The sequence below is a fragment of the Lithobates pipiens genome, unplaced genomic scaffold (assembly GCF_037356315.1).
Source record: "Lithobates pipiens isolate NorthernLeopardFrog02 unplaced genomic scaffold, aLitPip1_a1.2 Scaffold_23, whole genome shotgun sequence".
NCBI lineage: Eukaryota > Metazoa > Chordata > Amphibia > Anura > Ranidae > Lithobates > Lithobates pipiens.
Window position 1 is genome coordinate 133445781 of NW_027507785.1, and position 17352 is coordinate 133463132.

Here is a 17352-nt window from a genome sequence, read left to right on the forward strand (position 1 = left end):
CCCCACTGTAGATGTAGTGATTGGTGTTTGTATGGGTGTTTTGGCAGAAGACTATTTTCTTTGTTCTAATACACTGTATGTGGTACTGATTTTTATTTCGCCGCCATAGCTCGTGTTTGTAGTTGGTACGTTCGTGTTCTTGCAAAAAGTTTGCTCTCATGACTTCAGAAAGAATTTCTTCTATAAATATGTAAGAATACTAATATATATATCTCATATGCAGAATATGCTCATAGCTGTATGGTATATCTGATCCAAATAGAGGGCTCAGTATATTCCTTCAATTACTCTTTTAACCACTTCAATACCAGCCACTTTCACCCCCTTCCTGCCCAGTCCAATTTTCAGCTTTCAGCACTGTCTCATTTTGAATGACGATTGCACAGTCATGCAACACTGTACCCCAACAAACTTTTTATCATTTTCTTCCCACAAATAGAGCTTTCTTTTGGTGGTATTTGATCACGCTGGGGGTTTTATTTTTTGCACTCCAAAACAAAATTTTGAAAAAAAAAATAGTTTTTCTTTGTTCCTGTTATAAAATTTTGTAAATAAGTATGTTTTCTACTTCACTGACGGGCATTAATAAGGCTGCACTGACGGGCACTGATAGTTGTCACTGATATGCAGCACTGGTGGGCACTCATAGGTGGCACTGATCAGGAGGCACTGACAGGCAAAACACTGTTGGGCACAGAGTGCCATCCTAATGGGCACTATTTGGCATCCCTGTGGTCTCCAGTGGGCATTCTCGATGGATCTGCACTGATAATCAATGCGCTGATTATCAGTGCAAACCCCCCCCCCCCCCCCCGTCAGAATAGCAGCCAATCGGCTCTCCTCTACTTGTGTCTGTCAGTGCGAGTGGAGGAAAAGCCGATAAACGGCTCTTCCTGTTTACACAGTGATCAGCTGATCACATGGTAAAGAGCCTACGTCATAGGCTCTTTGCCTAAATCAGAGATACAGTATGTCAGGCTTATCTTGCTGGATGTCATATGATGTCCATTCAGGATAATACAACCACGGCTGTCATTTTTTGCTATATGGCAGGCAGGAAGTGATTTTAAAGGCTGGCATGTCCCCTTAGCTGGCTATATATATATATATATATATATATGTGTGGTGCTGGGGTTTTTGCCATGTAAAGCTATATAATAATGTAATGCTATTAGATTAGTATTTGGCTCTCTCTAGTGGCCAGAACATTTATGCTTCTTGTGACTTTGTCTGTTTACACATCAGAACATGCTGTAAAACATATACAGGAAGTGACTTAAAGTTTTACCTGGAAAAGACTGACTTACTCACAGTGCCTCACTTACCCATGAGGTCAAGTGAAAGAACTGCATGCTGGGTAGAGAAATAAAAGGCCCAGCATGGCCATGCTTGCTCTCTTCTTCCTGGGATGCGTATCCTGCCTGCATGGACCTTTTGTGGGAGTGTTCTGAAGAGTGCGGCCTGTTCAGCGCGGATCGAAGTGGATGCCACTGGAGAGGTGTTGGACACAGGGTGCTGGGACAGCGTGTGACGGGGTCGCAGGATCCAGGAAGCCTGAAGGAGCCTGAAAAGAACCTGACGGAGCGGTGTGGTGTTTTGAAGCCCCTGGAATCGGGACTGGGGTCAGAGATGCAGCAGTATCATTGTCTGGGCCTGGTGTGGTGAGAGGGCTGTTGCCCAGAATTTATATGAAGCACTTAACACGACATAGACTAATTTTACAGTGCTGCTGAGACCTGCAGTTCCAGTTCCACAGAACGGTCTCATTTAATTTAATTGTTTGCCAGGCCTTAAAGCCCGTACTCCACTAGATATTGACTGACGGTCCTGGTGTATTCTCACAGAAGGAAGGTATAAGTGTGTTGCATAACTGGAGTTGCTGTTATCCACTACTTTCTGTTACTTTACCATCTGCTAACCCTCTGGAATACAAATACTGTGGTATAATGGCTAGCTGAAGAAAGAAGACGTGAGACTATACCACTCACTGTAAGGCCTTGTGTTTGTGTCACATGCAAAGGACTGCATTACACTGCAGGGGGAGCTCTTGATCAATTATGCTGTGTTGTATTGTTTTAATAACATTGCATAGTGTGCTGCTGGTTTAGTGTGTCTGCACAGCCGTACTGGAAGTGGGAAGGTGCCCAGTGTCAAGGTCTTATCACCCTGAGCATTATTTCCACTTAGAGACGCGCCTGCAGGAGTCATTTAAGTAATTCTTGAGTGATTATTGTCTGTATACCAAAATTGTTATCACTGTTTTAGACCAGCTTTCAGTAAACTTAGTCTCGTTAAGGTATAATTGGCGTGAGGCTTCTTTATTCTCATAGCAGGTAGAGCAACGCACACCCAGGTAAAAATTGAGGTACAATAAATGTATGTTGCTGTTGTTGGGTTGTTCCTGGTTATTGGGTTTTCGCACCAACCCTGTTACACAGCTGTGTCAAGTGGGTTGAGCCAATTCATTGGGGGTGAAAAAAGCAGAGTACAGGTCCAATCAATTACCAGCAGCACCTTAGGGGGTCAGTGCTATGTTATATATATATATATATATATATATATATATATATATATATATATATATATATATATAATTTACTTTGAGTGAATTCTGTGTAACTTCACACTTGGTTGGTCAGGAGCCAATATGTGCTGTGTGGGCCATGTACTCAATTTTCTCTGCAGTTTAGGATGTCTGTATTTGTTTTTCTCTTGTTTATCTCTCTACTGAAAGGTTCATATACCTGGGGAATCTGTCATTTTCATGGTCACCCCTTTGGGAGGAAAGCTCTCCATTTTTCCCCTCCGTAATCTAGTTTTTAGTTATCCTCGTTTGTGCTGTCCTGGAAGACAATTTGGGAAATTCAGAGTTCGATTTACCAGTAACGCTATGTACTTCCAGGACAGCAGGTTTCCTACCTTTTTGTGTTACGATCATTTATTGTTTGTGTTTTTTTTGCTTTAGATTAAGTCTAGGTTCTCTTTTATAACTGATCGGTTTTTTAGAAAGTCTTGATTTTTTTAAGTGTTTTTTGGTGATGTTTTCCTCTTCCTGTCAGAGAAATTGCCTATGTGCTAATCTGGAAGACCCCCTGGAAATAGTTACATGCAAGTCTAACCATGGATTTTAAGATTTTTTTTTTGAGTGGCATATGTGTATCTGATCTTGAAGGATAATTTGACATGGAATCATTTAAAAAAAGCTCACATCAAGCCATGTACATCCTTGCTTTTTAGGGGCCCTTACAGTGCATATGTTGTTTTCCTCACTAACACAATAACCACCTGTTATTCTACACTGAATATACTGGAACTGGGCTTTACTGATCCCTACCACAAAACCTGTTGGGGTTCTAACAAAGGAGAATTCTGCTGCACTTTTGCAGAGTTATGCATCCTTTGTCTAATTATTTTGTCTATAAAACCTAAAAGATTTTATTTGAACATATATAGGAACTCATTAAAGTGACAGTACACTCTGCTTTCAATAAAACGAGCAACAAGCTAATTTCCCGCGTCACTTGTGACTGTGACAATGTCCGTCGGTATTGATTGACAGGTACACCGGAAGTGGGGCGGATCCAGAGTCTAGTCTCAGGAGGGACACTGCCAGAAAATACATATTTTCAGTTGCAATTTAGGATGATTGAAGCACATTATTTCTATTATTACATTGTTATATAAAATGAAATAATTCAACTCGCCATAATGCAGAATCAGTGGGAGCCGTGAGCATGTCACTTGCCACGTCGCCTGCCATACGTTGTGGATTGTCACTTGCCATGTAGCCTGACATCAGGTGCAGATTGTCACTTGCCACATCACTTGTCACACGTTGCAAATTGTCACTTGCCACGTCGCCTGTCACCAGATGTGGATTGCCACTTACCTGCTACAATTGTTACTTGCTGTGTCACTTTCCCGCGGCTGCCTGCACAGTGAGGGCGGAACTGTAGGGCGGCGGTAAGAGATGATGTCATCTCTCTGTTCCCATGCCCGCCGGCTCCCTGATTGGCTAGCAGCCCGCTCACACACCGAGCCGCCCAGCTGCTCACTCACCTGCGGAGCCATCTGTGCTCTTACCTGCATTGTCAGAGGGAGCAGTTCCTGACTGGAAGTGACGCGGGAAATAAGCTGGAAGATGCACTGTGTTCCATCATGCTCTATGTGAGTGTTTTATTGTTGGTTTTTATCAATACAGTAAATTTTATACCTAACAAACAATAAAACACTCCCATACATGATGGAGCACTGTGTATCATCCACGAGTGACAAGGTTTCCTGCGCCTGTCAATCAATCCTGACAGCTATCGTCAGTCACAAGTGACGTGGGAAATTAGCTTGCCGCTCGTGGATGATACACTGTGTTCCATCATGCTCTATCTGAGTGTTTTATGTTATTTTTTTTATCAATGAATTTTATACCTACATACTACACCATTTGGGCATTCCCCTTCTTTCCTCCATATCCCCCTCTGGGCGAGTGTGAGAGTACTTCTATACCACCATAGAGGAGCAACAACCCACCATACAGTACCGATTCTTGGGATAATGAGAGGAAGACCCCTAAAGGAAACTGGGATTATTCATATCTTAGAACCATCAGCCATCCATATAAGGACTCTCAGAGAATATCAGAATTGTTGTTTTTTTTCCATGCGGTTACCTTACAGCAGTAAAGTGAGAGGCCATCCTACACAGAGGTGTCACTGCATGGAATGAAGAGACACCTGCTATATATTTATTAGTTTGCACTGTGAAAGACTTTAGCACTTTTATTTCACTTTTTACACCATAACCCTTGGATTATTCCAGAGACTTATTCAACCCTTCACATCTTCACCTTATTATCCATTGTTATGTTTATGTATGCATCACATGTGGCATTTTTTGCATATGAGCACTGATTACCCACTTTTTTCTTTCATATATGAAATTCACTTGTTATGTAAATTGTTTAGTATCTACCACATTCACTGTGAGGAATTTGTAATATGAAGGATTTGCATTATCTTTTGCACACCTGGTTTATGCTGCCATCTTGTGCATGTTTTTAGTATAACTTTCAGCAGTTGATATTGGAACATACATTGTGATATATTGGTTATACTACAGTTCAACAACAGCGCAACATCACTCATCATACGCTAATACCCCGTACACATGATCTGAAATTCGGCCAGCAAAAGGACGATGAGAGCTTTTGGTTGGAAAATGCAATCGTATGTATGCTCTATCCGACTGAGAGATTGAGAGCATGTTCTCGATTTTTCGGTCGGAAAAAGTTCCTATCCGAAAACGCGCTCGTGTGTATGCAATTCTGGCCTGCAAAAACTCAGGCATGCGCAGATTCAACCACGAGACGTAAGCGATCGGTCTGGTAAAACTACCGTTCGTAATGGACATAGCATTCATCGCGCTGAATTTGGTTTAATGGAGCGCATTCTCTTCTTTACAATGCTAGAAGAATTAAGTTGTTTTGCTGCTCATATTCACACAGAGTTCTCACAAACTTCTTGATTATTTCTCCTGATCGCATGAATAATCTTTTTTTGTTTTTAAAGCCAGAGCTCCATAATAATGTTTGGATTTTTTGTTTTTGTTTTTTGGTTGGTGTCCCTTGTTAATTTGACATTGTATTTTTGAAATGTATCTGTCTACTCTGTCTACTCACAAACTGTCCTACATAGCAGCCATAGGCCTCTTCAGCGTCGGGGGGGGGGGGGGGGGTTCAGGGCCGCATTAGCACCCTTAATGAGGCCCAGTGCTGACTCCTCCACATTACTCCCCTTCCTAGCCCTTTTTGTTGTAAGGCAGAGGGGAGGCACCTGGGATTGGGTGAAGCTACAGGGCCCTGCCTCCTCCTGGCTGCCACTTACCCCCGCCTTCTCCTGACCGCCACATTCCAGAGCCTTGTCCTGGCTGAGGTCTCCCTGGGTATGAAAAAGGGACATACTTTTTGTTTTTGGTTCATCAATCACACCCAAATTTCAGCTCTTGACTGTTGAAAATTGCATGTTAATAAATAGAAAAGACTATCATTCTGACCCCAGCATTTTTCATTCTTGTCACACTCATTTTTGGTCCCTGCTGTCAATTGATAAGTCAAACACTTTTTGTTAAATCATTCATTTGTTAGAAAGAATAACATCTAGTTAACAATCATTTTCGGACAATAAATATGTTAAATAATACTATGCCTGGCTCCAGCTGGGCTCCTCAACTTCTTTCAGGTGGAAGGCCCAGGTTGGTCCTCGGAAGCCTCTGCTGGGGTTGAGGGAAGGGTGGATGGAAGTGTACAAAAGTGATTCCTGGCTTGCATCTGGTCTTCCAGAGACTGCATCCTGTTGTAGTACCACAGACTGGGTACATACACATCCTCTGCTTTAGCTCCTCATCTCATGGAAGCCTGGACCTTATTAAGCTCCTTCCTATATATGCTTCTCAAACTACCAATTTTCTTCTCCACAAATTCAATGTCTGCGTTGGGGACCTGGGTCTTCACATATTCCATCAGTTTCCAGCAATGCCTTCCTAGCTGGCTTATTTCGATATAAGGGTTTTTTACCCTCCCATAAATTTTGCATAACCCTGTATTTGTCTATGAAGTGGCCCTTTGAATTGTGTCATATTTGCTGCAAGACGAAACACAAGACAAAAACATTAAATATCAGGCTAAACTCTCCTAATCTTATACTAATATAGGCCTCAATCTAGAATCGGTATACGCCACTGATGTACCATAGTTACATAGTTAGTAAGGTTGAATAAAGACACCAGTCCATCCAGTTCAACCTCAGTGAGGTGTCCATGATTGTTCCTATCCATGTACATTGCACACTCACATTGGTCTGTACTCTCAAGGAGCCCACAATCCAAGGTCCCCATTCATATACTAGGGCCAATTTTGGACAGAAGCCAATTAACCCATCTGCATGTCTTTGGAGTGTGGGAGGAAACCCACGCAGGCACAGGGAGAACATGCAAACTCCCGGCAGGTAGTGTCATGGTTGGGATTCAAACCAGCAACCCTTTTTACTGCTAGGCGAGAGTGCTAGCCACTACACCACTGTGCCGCCCACAAGATGTTACCTTCATTAGAACATTCGTCCCCCTTCCTCAGCACACCGAACGTACGTATGATACATGCGTCTTAGCTCCGCTCACCCCTGATGTTCTTTCTTGAAGATTCCCCACCCCGTCTCTTTCATTGCAGTGAGAGAGGAACATGGCAAAGACACAGCAGGTGGTCACTACTACTAGTAGTAATGAGGAGGAAAGCCTGGAGGCCGAAACGCCCCCCATCCCAGGAGGAGGTTTAAGGCCCCCAATATGTCCTTTATAGAGATGGTCCACATATTGAAGAGGGCCGACTATGATGGAAAGAATGGGCCGTGCCCAAACCTCAATCTGCGAAAGGCCAAAATCATGATGATAGTGGTGAAGAGTCTACCTTGTTTTTTTTACCTTCTGTGTTTGCATATTTTGTAGGGCCACTATGAAAGAGACCACTGAGAAATTGAGCACTGACATTATCCACTGTGTAGAGTGCCACACTCGCACTCTTTCCCAGCATTCATCATTGAGGAAGCATCTTCCCACAGCTGCTCCTGCTTGCAAGAGCCACATGGAACTCCAATCTTCAGTTCATTCCTACTGCCTGCCTAAAGTGACTTGGTTACCTTCATCTGCCCGATGCTACAACTGTTTCAGAGCAGTTGGGTTCTTCAGTTCCTGAGGCTTGACCTCATGTCTTGATCTACAATGCCTTCTGCCTTGCAGTAAAAAATGTCTTAGTCTAGACATGGGGCCCAATCCTGCTGTACCAGGTGCTGCCAACTCACTCTCCACTATCGTTCTGGGGATGACTGCAGCATTCCTACTGATGCACCTGATGCTGGCATTCTGGAGTTTTGCCCTCTGCTTGAAGGCTACCTTAGCTCTATCAGGTTTAGCTACCTCCGCTCCATCCAGGGAGAATTTCACTGCAGTCATGCAAGATTTTATGGACCAAATTAAACTGATTATTGCTGACTCTGCTCTTTAATCCACAGTCTATCTATCTATCTATCTATCTATCTATCTATCTATCTATCTATCTATCTATCATGGCATTTAAGCAATCAGCTGCTGAGCCACCATGATGCTAAATCTCTCCATTCCTTAAAAGACAAACCTACTTCTAAAGAATTGCAGTCTTCTGCCAGCACTCCAAACTGACAGATGCAGTACTCACTACTTCAGCCTGTAGGCACTATCAGCGCTGTCCTCAGTCTAGTTTCCTTTAGAACTCCTAAGTCCTTTCCAGGGTATCCACCGTTCCCAGTTTTCCTTTAAGGAAACTGGAAAACTCCTAATAAGATGTTTGTATCTCCCTAGAGACCATTATTCCTGCACCCTTTTGGGGAGGAATTTTTTCAAAAGTGGTCTGCCCCCTCTGTGGATCCAGCACTATCCTTTTTTTTTTTTTTTTTTAACAAAACCTCTGCCTTCCAAGTGCTGGCTCAGGAATCTGGCTTTGGACTCAAGGAGGTCCTTTCTTCTGTTTTCATAGTCTCATGACAGATGTCAGCCTGTCCTTGACATATTATTGGTGCAAGGGAGTTGGACATCAGAGGAATCTCATCTCCCTGTCAACATTCTGGAATTTGTGATGAATTGGTTAAACCTAAAAGTCAGGAGGTTTACAACTGGACATGCTTAACACCAGGTACAGGGATTCCCTAGTGGAAGCAGTGGATATTCTGGTGGCTCCTTGAGATCAAAACACCCTGATCTGTGAACCTCCCCCCAACAAAAATGGTTTTGTTTACTTAACAGTATCGAAATGGCGGGCATTCTGGTGATTCTCGTAGCTTCAGATTGACCCAGGTGGATGGGGTACTTCAGTCTGATAAGACTCCTGGCAGAAACGACCAAATGTAGTCTTAAAAAACAAGCAAATTCTTGTGAGCTACCATGTGTATATCCAAATAATTAAAGACAGCTTCTAGCATTGATAACGTCCCTTATGCTTGTGACAACCTAGTGAATAAACAAATAAAATGCTACACTATCCAAATGTCGTATAACCATCACAATCAATACTGATAATGTTCTCTCTAATAAAATGGTATTATAAATTGTTGCAATCCTATGCGATAAAATTTTATACATATAGTGCAATCCTATGCAGTTATATATTGCAAGCCTATGCGATAATTCTAGTGACAAACTGTACATGTGCATAGCCCCATGTAAAGTGAGTCCACATTGCAATCCTATGCGATTATAAATTGCAATCCCATGCGATAATTCTGATGACAAACTGTGTATAAGTACTTGTATAAAGTGCATCCACATTGAATAACCAATATTAATAGTGCTAAATATTATACAAATATATTGTACATTAAGGTGCTCTTGTGCAGAAATATTCATGCATTAATGTGCCTTTAATGGGACGCAACATAAAAAGTCCATTCCTGTTTAATCCATTCTTCTAAATGTTATTACAGATGATAAAACAACAAGTGCTCACGTCCACTCTTGTGCGCCCCTTTGTGTCCCCCCTTTGGTATATGCGCTCACTTTAGATCGTGTTACCTAGCACCTAAGCTTGGTCAAATCACACTTGTAAACCACTTGTGGGTTTATTGTCTCTATTCAGGTCATTGGCTGGTTGCTTGCACATATATCCACATAAAAAGCAGAGGAAACTGGATAGTGTATTACTGTTTTCATATATTTATTAAAAAATAACCATCTTCCCTATGGTAGGGTACTCGCATTTCATGGGTGCTACAGTGCACCATTCTATATAAGCCAGAAATCTTAAACGCTGAACTGATGTGTCCCCTCCTGTGCTGAGAACACTCCGCCGCCTCACACAGCAGTGTGGCGAAAGTCAGTGAAAGTGATAATATATATATATATTATTTATATCATATATAGTAATGCTCATAATTTTGCATACCCTGGTGATTTTGGCCTGATAATATGCACACAAGTTGACACAAGGATTTGAATGGCTATTAAAGGTAACCATCCTCACCTGTGATCTGTTTGCTTGTGATTGGTGTGTATAAAAGGCTGATGAGTTTCTGGACTCCTGACATACCCTTGCATCTTTCATCCAGTGTTGCACTGACTTTTCTGGATTCTGAGATATGGGGAAATGTCAAAGGATCTGTGGGAAAAGGTAGTTAAACTGTATAAAACGGGAAAGGTATATAAAAAGATATCCAAGGAATTGAGAATGCCAATCAGCAGTGTTCAAACTCTAATCAAGAAGTGGAAAATGAGGAGTTCTGTTGAAACCAAGCAATGGTCGGGTAGACTAAAATTTCAGCCACAACTGCGAGGAAAATTTTTTGGAATGCAAAGAAAAACCCACAAATAACTTTAGGTGAAATACAGGACTCTGAAAACATGCGATGTGGCTGTTTCAAGATGCACAATAAGGAGGCACTTGAAGAAAGATGGGCTGCATGGTCGCCAGAAGAAAGCCATTACACAAATGCCACAAAGTATCCCACTTAAAATACACCAAACAGCAGAGACAAGCCTCAAACCTTCTGGCACAAAGTCATTTGGAGTGATGAGACCACAATTGAGCTTTTTGGCCACAACCATAAACGCTTCATTTGGAGAGGAGTCAACAAGGCCTATGATGAAAGGTACAGAGGTGGTTTGTTTTGGGGATGTGTGAGCTACAAAGGCACAGGAAGTGTTGGTCAAAATTGTTAGCAAGATAAAAAATACTGGAGGAACATTTGCATTCATCAGCCAAGAAGCTGCACATGGGGCATACATGGACATTCCAACATGACAATGATCCAAAACACTAGGCCAAGTCTACCTATCATTGGCTACAGCAGAATAAAATAAAGGATCTGGACTAGCCATCTCGGTCTCCTGACCTCAATATCATTGAGCCACTCTGGGGAGATCTCAAAACGTGCAGTTCATGCACGACAGCCCAAGAATTTACAGGAAATGGAGGCTTTTTGCCAAGAGGAATGGGCAGCTTTACCATCTGAGAAGATAAAGAACCTCATTCACAAATACCACAAAAGACTTCAAGCTATCGTTGCTGTTAAAGGGGGCAATACACGGTATTAACTGGGGTATGTAAACTTTTGATCAGGGTATTTTTTTGTTGCCATTATGACTTAAAAAGAGTAGACACAGCTGATTGATAATAAATCGCTTCAGCCAAACACAAAAACCACAAGTTTTTGTGTTATAATTCATATTCTCTGAAAAATGCCCAAGAAATCATAAATTCTGACAGGGTATGTAAGCTTATGAGCACCACTGTATATAATGAGAAATACACCCAGAAGTAGGATATATTGGTATTATAACTAGGAGTCAGACATGAAGCTATATGAAGGGTGGAAGGGAGATATACATCTTTTATATTAAAGTAGTACTAAAACCTGAGTCTTCTTTTTTTCATGGATATGATCATTTTAAATATAATGCAGAATATTGGTAAACGTTTACTTTAAATGTAATTGTAATACCTTCTATTACCTCCAATCTATCAGCCTCCACCTTCTCTGGGTTCAGATGCTGATCTTCCTTGCACAGAGACTTTAAAGTGGTTGTAAACCCTTACAACACACTTTGACCTACAGGTAAGCCTAGATTAAGGCTTACCTGTAGGTCCAAGAAATATCTCCTAAACCTATACGGTTTAGGAGATATTTGCCCGAAGACAGGCACCGCTGTCTATGGCGCATGCGCCGTAGACATCGGCGTGCAGGCGCACTGAGCGTGGCATTTCCAAGAACGGAGCTGCCGCGCGTGTCAGCTCCCGTGCGCATGCGCGGGAGTGACGTCATCGCGGCTTCGCTGAATGACAGCGGCGGAGCTGCAAGACCCCACCGACAACATGGATGCGCCGGACTACAGGGGACAGCGGTAACATCGCTGGCTCCTGTGTCAGGTAAGTGACACATAATGGGCTACTATGCGATGCATAGTAGTCCATTATGCTTTGCCTTTGCAGGGAATGAAAGAGGAAGTAAACCCATTAGGGTTTACTTCCTCTTTAAAGTGATTTTTTTTTAAAAAAATTTATATAAAGCAAACATGTTATACTTACCGACTTTGTAATGGTTTTGGCACTGAGACCAGCAATGGCACACTATTCCTCCCACTAACACCAATGATGGAGCCCTATTCCTCCCACTGACACCAATAGTAGGGCATTATTCCTCCCTCTAAAGATGTGCCATTGTTTGCTCCCACTGACATTGGGACATTTTCTATTCTCACTGGCCACAGTTCGGCCCCCTAAAGTCTGAAGCACAGTAAACTGGCACCTCGTTTAGAAAGTTTGGAGACCCCCCCCCTTAGATCAAAGGGTTTAGATTAAAAAACTTTGGTCTGTAAATGAGGCCAGTTTAACCACTTAAAGACTAAGCCTTTTTCACTTGCTGCTTACAAGTTAAAATCATCATTTCCCACTTCCTGCAAGAAAATTACTTGGAACTATATATATATATAATATAATATTTTTTTTAGCACAGACCCTAGAGAATAAAATGGCAGCTGTTGCAATATTTTATGTCACACTGTATTTGCTCAGCAGTCTTTCAAATGCAATTTTTTGGGGGAAAAAAACAACAATCAATTAAGAAAAACAAAACCATAAAGTTAGTCCAATTTTTTTGTATAATGTGAAAGATGATGTTGGGCTGCAAGAATCGTGATCTTTATGCTAAGCAAAAAAATTGATTCTCATTTTAGCCAGCGTTGTGCAGCTCTACTGTACACTGTATATTCTATTACATACTATATGTATAGTATATGCTTTTATATATATGATATATTACAAATAAATTCTATGAGTACACATTGCTCTACAACAAGCGCTCCTTTTTCAGCTCCTGAACTGTCACCGATAGCCAGCGGTTTTAGCTCCACTGATTCCTGGTTCCATTTTAAAATGACTCTGGGACAAATAGCCACATTTTTAAAATGGCATTTTTTTAAATGACGTAATGGACTCAAGTGGTTAAAATGCGGCAAAACTGAATACAAAGAGGAACTGGCTGTTCCTCTTTTGTTTTGTTTTTTATGTTGTATCTCATTCAGGCTGCATTCACACCTGAGCGTAGCGTGTTTGAACGTTTTTACCGGCGTTTTGTCGCGCGACAATGAGCGTTTTGTCACACTACAACGCGCGTTTTGTCACACTACAACGTGCGACAACGAGCGTTTTTTAACTTCGGCGTTTTTTTTCAGCCAATAGGAAAAATATTTTTCATCTGCTTATTTTTTCTTGAGCAGATACAGCGTCAAAACGCCCGTAGAAACGCTCGTTGTCGCGCTAAACGCTCGAATCGAGCGTTTCCATTAGTTTCTATGGGAATGAAAACGCCCAAATCAGCCCAATTCGCGTGACAACAAAGGGTCCGGAACTTGTTTGAGCTTCAGGCGTAGGGCTTCAGGCGACATGGAGTGGAGATGTGAACCATCTCCATTGAGAATAATGGATTTTTGCCCCTCCAGCGTTTTGTAGCTTCAGGCGTAGGGCTACAAAACGTTCAGGTGTGAACGGGCTGTCAGTTTCTGAACTACATTGTAGGAACGGGTTTGATGGATTGATAAAGGGGGTAGTTTGGCCTCTCAGATAATGCTATACCTAGTTCTCTCATTCTCTCCTCGTTGCTACAGTGTTGGTATTGCTTGTAAAAGAAATGTATTCTGTGTATGTACTTTAAACTTTGATCCGCTTTGTGTACAGTGACTCGCTGTTATCATTATTACCATTATGCTTTGCTTGTCCCTGGATTATTCTGCTTGATATACTGCATATTTTAAATGTTTACATTTAATGTTGCACAGAAATTTATATGTGAACACTTTTTCCTACTTATGCTTATAAAACGAATTTCCTGCAGCGTATATTTTTCTGTTTGATAGAAGGGAGCAGGTCCATGTTTGACTTTGCTAGCTGAATTGAAATTTGCATCTAGGTCTATGCTGGCTTCCCTAAGGGCCTGCATTTCATTTATGATAACAAATTATGACTTTGAATGTACAAATTGTTTATTAAACTTGATTCTGTAATAGCCTCAGTTATCTCACTTTTTTAATCTTTAAGGGCATGGTTGCTGTATCTGGTAGTCTCTCTGTACTTCTGGACTCTGTGCTATGTGCCCTGGGTCCCTTAGTCTGCCTTACAAGCCACATTCCACAGCTGAATGCATGTCCCAAGCAAGTTTTGGTAAGTTCTTTCATATTCACTTTTATTCATAATGTTGTTACTGGGGCTTACCTTGGAAAATAGAAATCCCACACATCCAGTTTGTATTGCTGAGGGGTCTCCAACTCTCACATATTGCTGCTATTTGGGAGCTGTAAAGACAGGTGGTTGAGCCAGTTTATTCATGCCCTGCCATCCCCCCTAATTTAACGCAGAGGCTGAAGGAGATAGTACATTGTGACGGACCTCCCGTACTCTAGATGAGTCTTTCCGCTGTATCGCTCCTCTGTCTGGTGCCACACACTCCAAGATCCCTTAGCTTTCCCATTCACTAGTTGTAGCTCAATGTAGGGTAAAACATCAGACCGTTTATTAGAACAAGAATACAAGTCTTATATACAGTTAAAGAGGAGGTTCCAACCTCCTGCTCATATTACGCTAACAATACACCTGTAACCAGAAACATAAATTAACATGAGCTAATTAACTAATCCCTTAACCACTTCAGGACCGCCGTATTGCCAATGTACGTCAACACAATGGCACAGGCAGGCACAATCACGTAGATGTACGTGCCTGCCTTCCAGCGGGTGGGGGGTCCGATCGGACCCCCTCCCGCTGGATACGGCGGTCCGGTTCGCTCCAGGAGCGCTCCGTGATGAGGGCATGGCCGTTGGTTTTCGGCCACCCCCTCTGGATCGCTCCTGGCCAATGAGAAGCTTCCTCCCACTGTGTATTGTTTACACAGGAAGGAGGAAGTGATGTCATTCTCCTCGGGGCAGTCTTTTTGACCGGACTACGAGGAGAAGACTAATAGTAAGTGTGCACCAACACTACACTGACATGTAGGTACACACAGGCACACAAACCCCCCCCCCATCGCCCCCCGATCCCCCCTCCCCCCCCAGTCACAGTGTCACTGATTGCATTGATCATTTCTTTACTGATCAATGCATTCAGTGTCAGTTGTGACAGTAAAAACTGTCAGGACAGTTAGTGTTAGGTCCAGGATAGCCCCCTATCACCCCCCAATAAAGATTTAACCCCCTGATTGCCCCTAGAGTTAACCCTTTCACCCCCTTTTGCCAGTGTCACTAAGCGATCATTTTTCTGATCGCTGCATGTGTCGCTAGGTAGCTAGTTATTTTTTTAGGTTCACCGCCAGGTTTTTATATCGCTAGGTACCCCGATATACTACCCAATAATGGTTTTAACCCCCTGATTGCCGCTAGTTAACCCTTTCACCCCCTTTTGACAGTGTCACTAAGCGATCATTTTTCTGATCGCTGCATCAGTGTCGCTAGTGTCGCTAGGTAGCTAGTTATTTTTTTAGGTTCACCGCCAGGTTTTTATATCGCTAGGTACCCGATATACTACCCAATAATGGTTTTAACCCCCTGATTTCCGCTAGTTAACCCTTTCACCCCTTTTGCCAGTGTCACTAAGCGATCGTTTTTCTGATCGCTGCATTAGTGTCGCTACAGTCGCTAGGTAGCTAGTTATTTTTTTAGGTTCACCGCCAGGTTTTTATAGCGCTAGGTACCCCGATATACTACCCAATAATGGTTTTAACCCCCTGATTGCCGCTAGTTAACCCTTTCACCCCCTTTTGCCAGTGTCACTAAGCGATCATTTTTCTGATCGCTGCATCAGTGTCGCTAGTGTCGCTAGGTAGCTAGTTATTTTTTTAGGTTCACCGCCAGGTTTTTATATCGCTAGGTACCCCGATATACTACCCAATAATGGTTTTAACCCCCTGATTTCCGCTAGTTAACCCTTTCACCCCTTTTGCCAGTGTCACTAAGCGATCGTTTTTCTGATCGCTGCATTAGTGTCGCTACAGTCGCTAGGTAGCTAGTTATTTTTTTAGGTTCACCGCCAGGTTTTTATAGCGCTAGGTACCCCGATATACTACCCAATAATGGTTTTAACCCCCTGATTTCCGCTAGTTAACCCTTTCACCCCCTTTTGCCAGTGTCACTAAGCGATAATTTTTCTGATCGCTGCATCAGTGTCGCTAGTGTCGCTAGGTAGCTAGTTATTTTTTTAGGTTCACCGCCAGGTTTTCATAGCGCTAGGTACCCCGATATACTACCCAATAATGGTTTTAACCCCCTGATTGCTGCTAGTTAACCCTTTCACCCCCTTTCACCAGCGATCACAGTATAAGTGTCACTGGTGACACTGGTTAGCCACTTAGTTATTTAGGTTCCCCGTCAGGTTTTTATATAGCGCCAGGGACCCCCATATACTACCTAATAAAAATTTGAACCCCCTGATTGCCCCTAGTTAACCCTTTCACCACTGATCACCGTATAAGTGTTACGGGTGACTCTGGTTAGTTTGTTTTTTATAGCATCAGGGCACCCACCATTTATTACCCAATAAAGGTTTAACCCCCTGATCACCCGGCGGGTGATATCAATTAGGTTTTAGGGTCAGGGTCTGCGTCGCCCCAGGCAGCGCTAGGTTAGTGCCAGTACCGCTAACACCCACACGCAAAGCATACACCTCCCGTAGTGCTATAGAATCTGAACAGATCAATATCTGATCTGATCAGATCTATACTAGCGTCCCCAGCAGTTTAGGGTTCCAAAAAAACGCATTGTTAGCGGGATCAGCCCAGATACCTGCTAGCACCTGCGTTTTGCCCCTCTGCCCAGCCCACCCAAGTGCAGTATCGATCGATCACTGTCACTTACAAAACACTAAACACATAACTGCAGCGATCGCAGAGTCAGGCCTGATCCCTGCCATCGCTAACAGGTTTTTTGGTAGCATTTTATATTCAAATCCGGAAGGCAGTGCTTGGTTTTCGGGGTCCCGTATGTGGCTAGGCTCCCAAAAAGTCCCCCACATGTGGTATCCCCGTACTCGGGAGAAGCAGCAGAATTTATTTTGGGGTGTAATTTGACTTCTGCCCATAGCATGTGTGAGCAATATATCATTTAGTGACAACTTTGTGCAAAAAACATGCCTCTCAGTAAATAGCTTGGGGTGTCTACTTTCCAAAATGGGGTCATTTGGGGGGGTTTTGTGCTATTTTGGCATTTTATGGCCTTCGAAACTGTGATAGGCAGTGAGGAGTTAAATCAAAAATTTGCACCCTTAGAAATCCTGAAGGTGGTGATTGGTTTTCGGGGTGCCGT

General features: G+C 42.6%; 1 protein-coding gene across 7 annotated transcripts in view; it reads left to right on the forward strand.

The window, feature by feature from the left end:
• Positions 1-17352, forward strand: part of HMGXB4 (HMG-box containing 4) — a 200563-nt gene that overhangs the window by 119964 nt on the left and 63247 nt on the right. For all 7 annotated transcript variants that reach the window (XR_013262344.1, XR_013262345.1, XM_077452399.1 and 4 more), the window contains one exon: positions 14102-14224. Coding sequence is in view for 5 of the 7 variants with exons in the window: in XM_077452399.1 (XP_077308525.1) it covers positions 14102-14224 (123 nt within the window). In the remaining 2 variants the exon portion in view is untranslated. The remainder of the gene's footprint in view (positions 1-14101; positions 14225-17352) is intronic.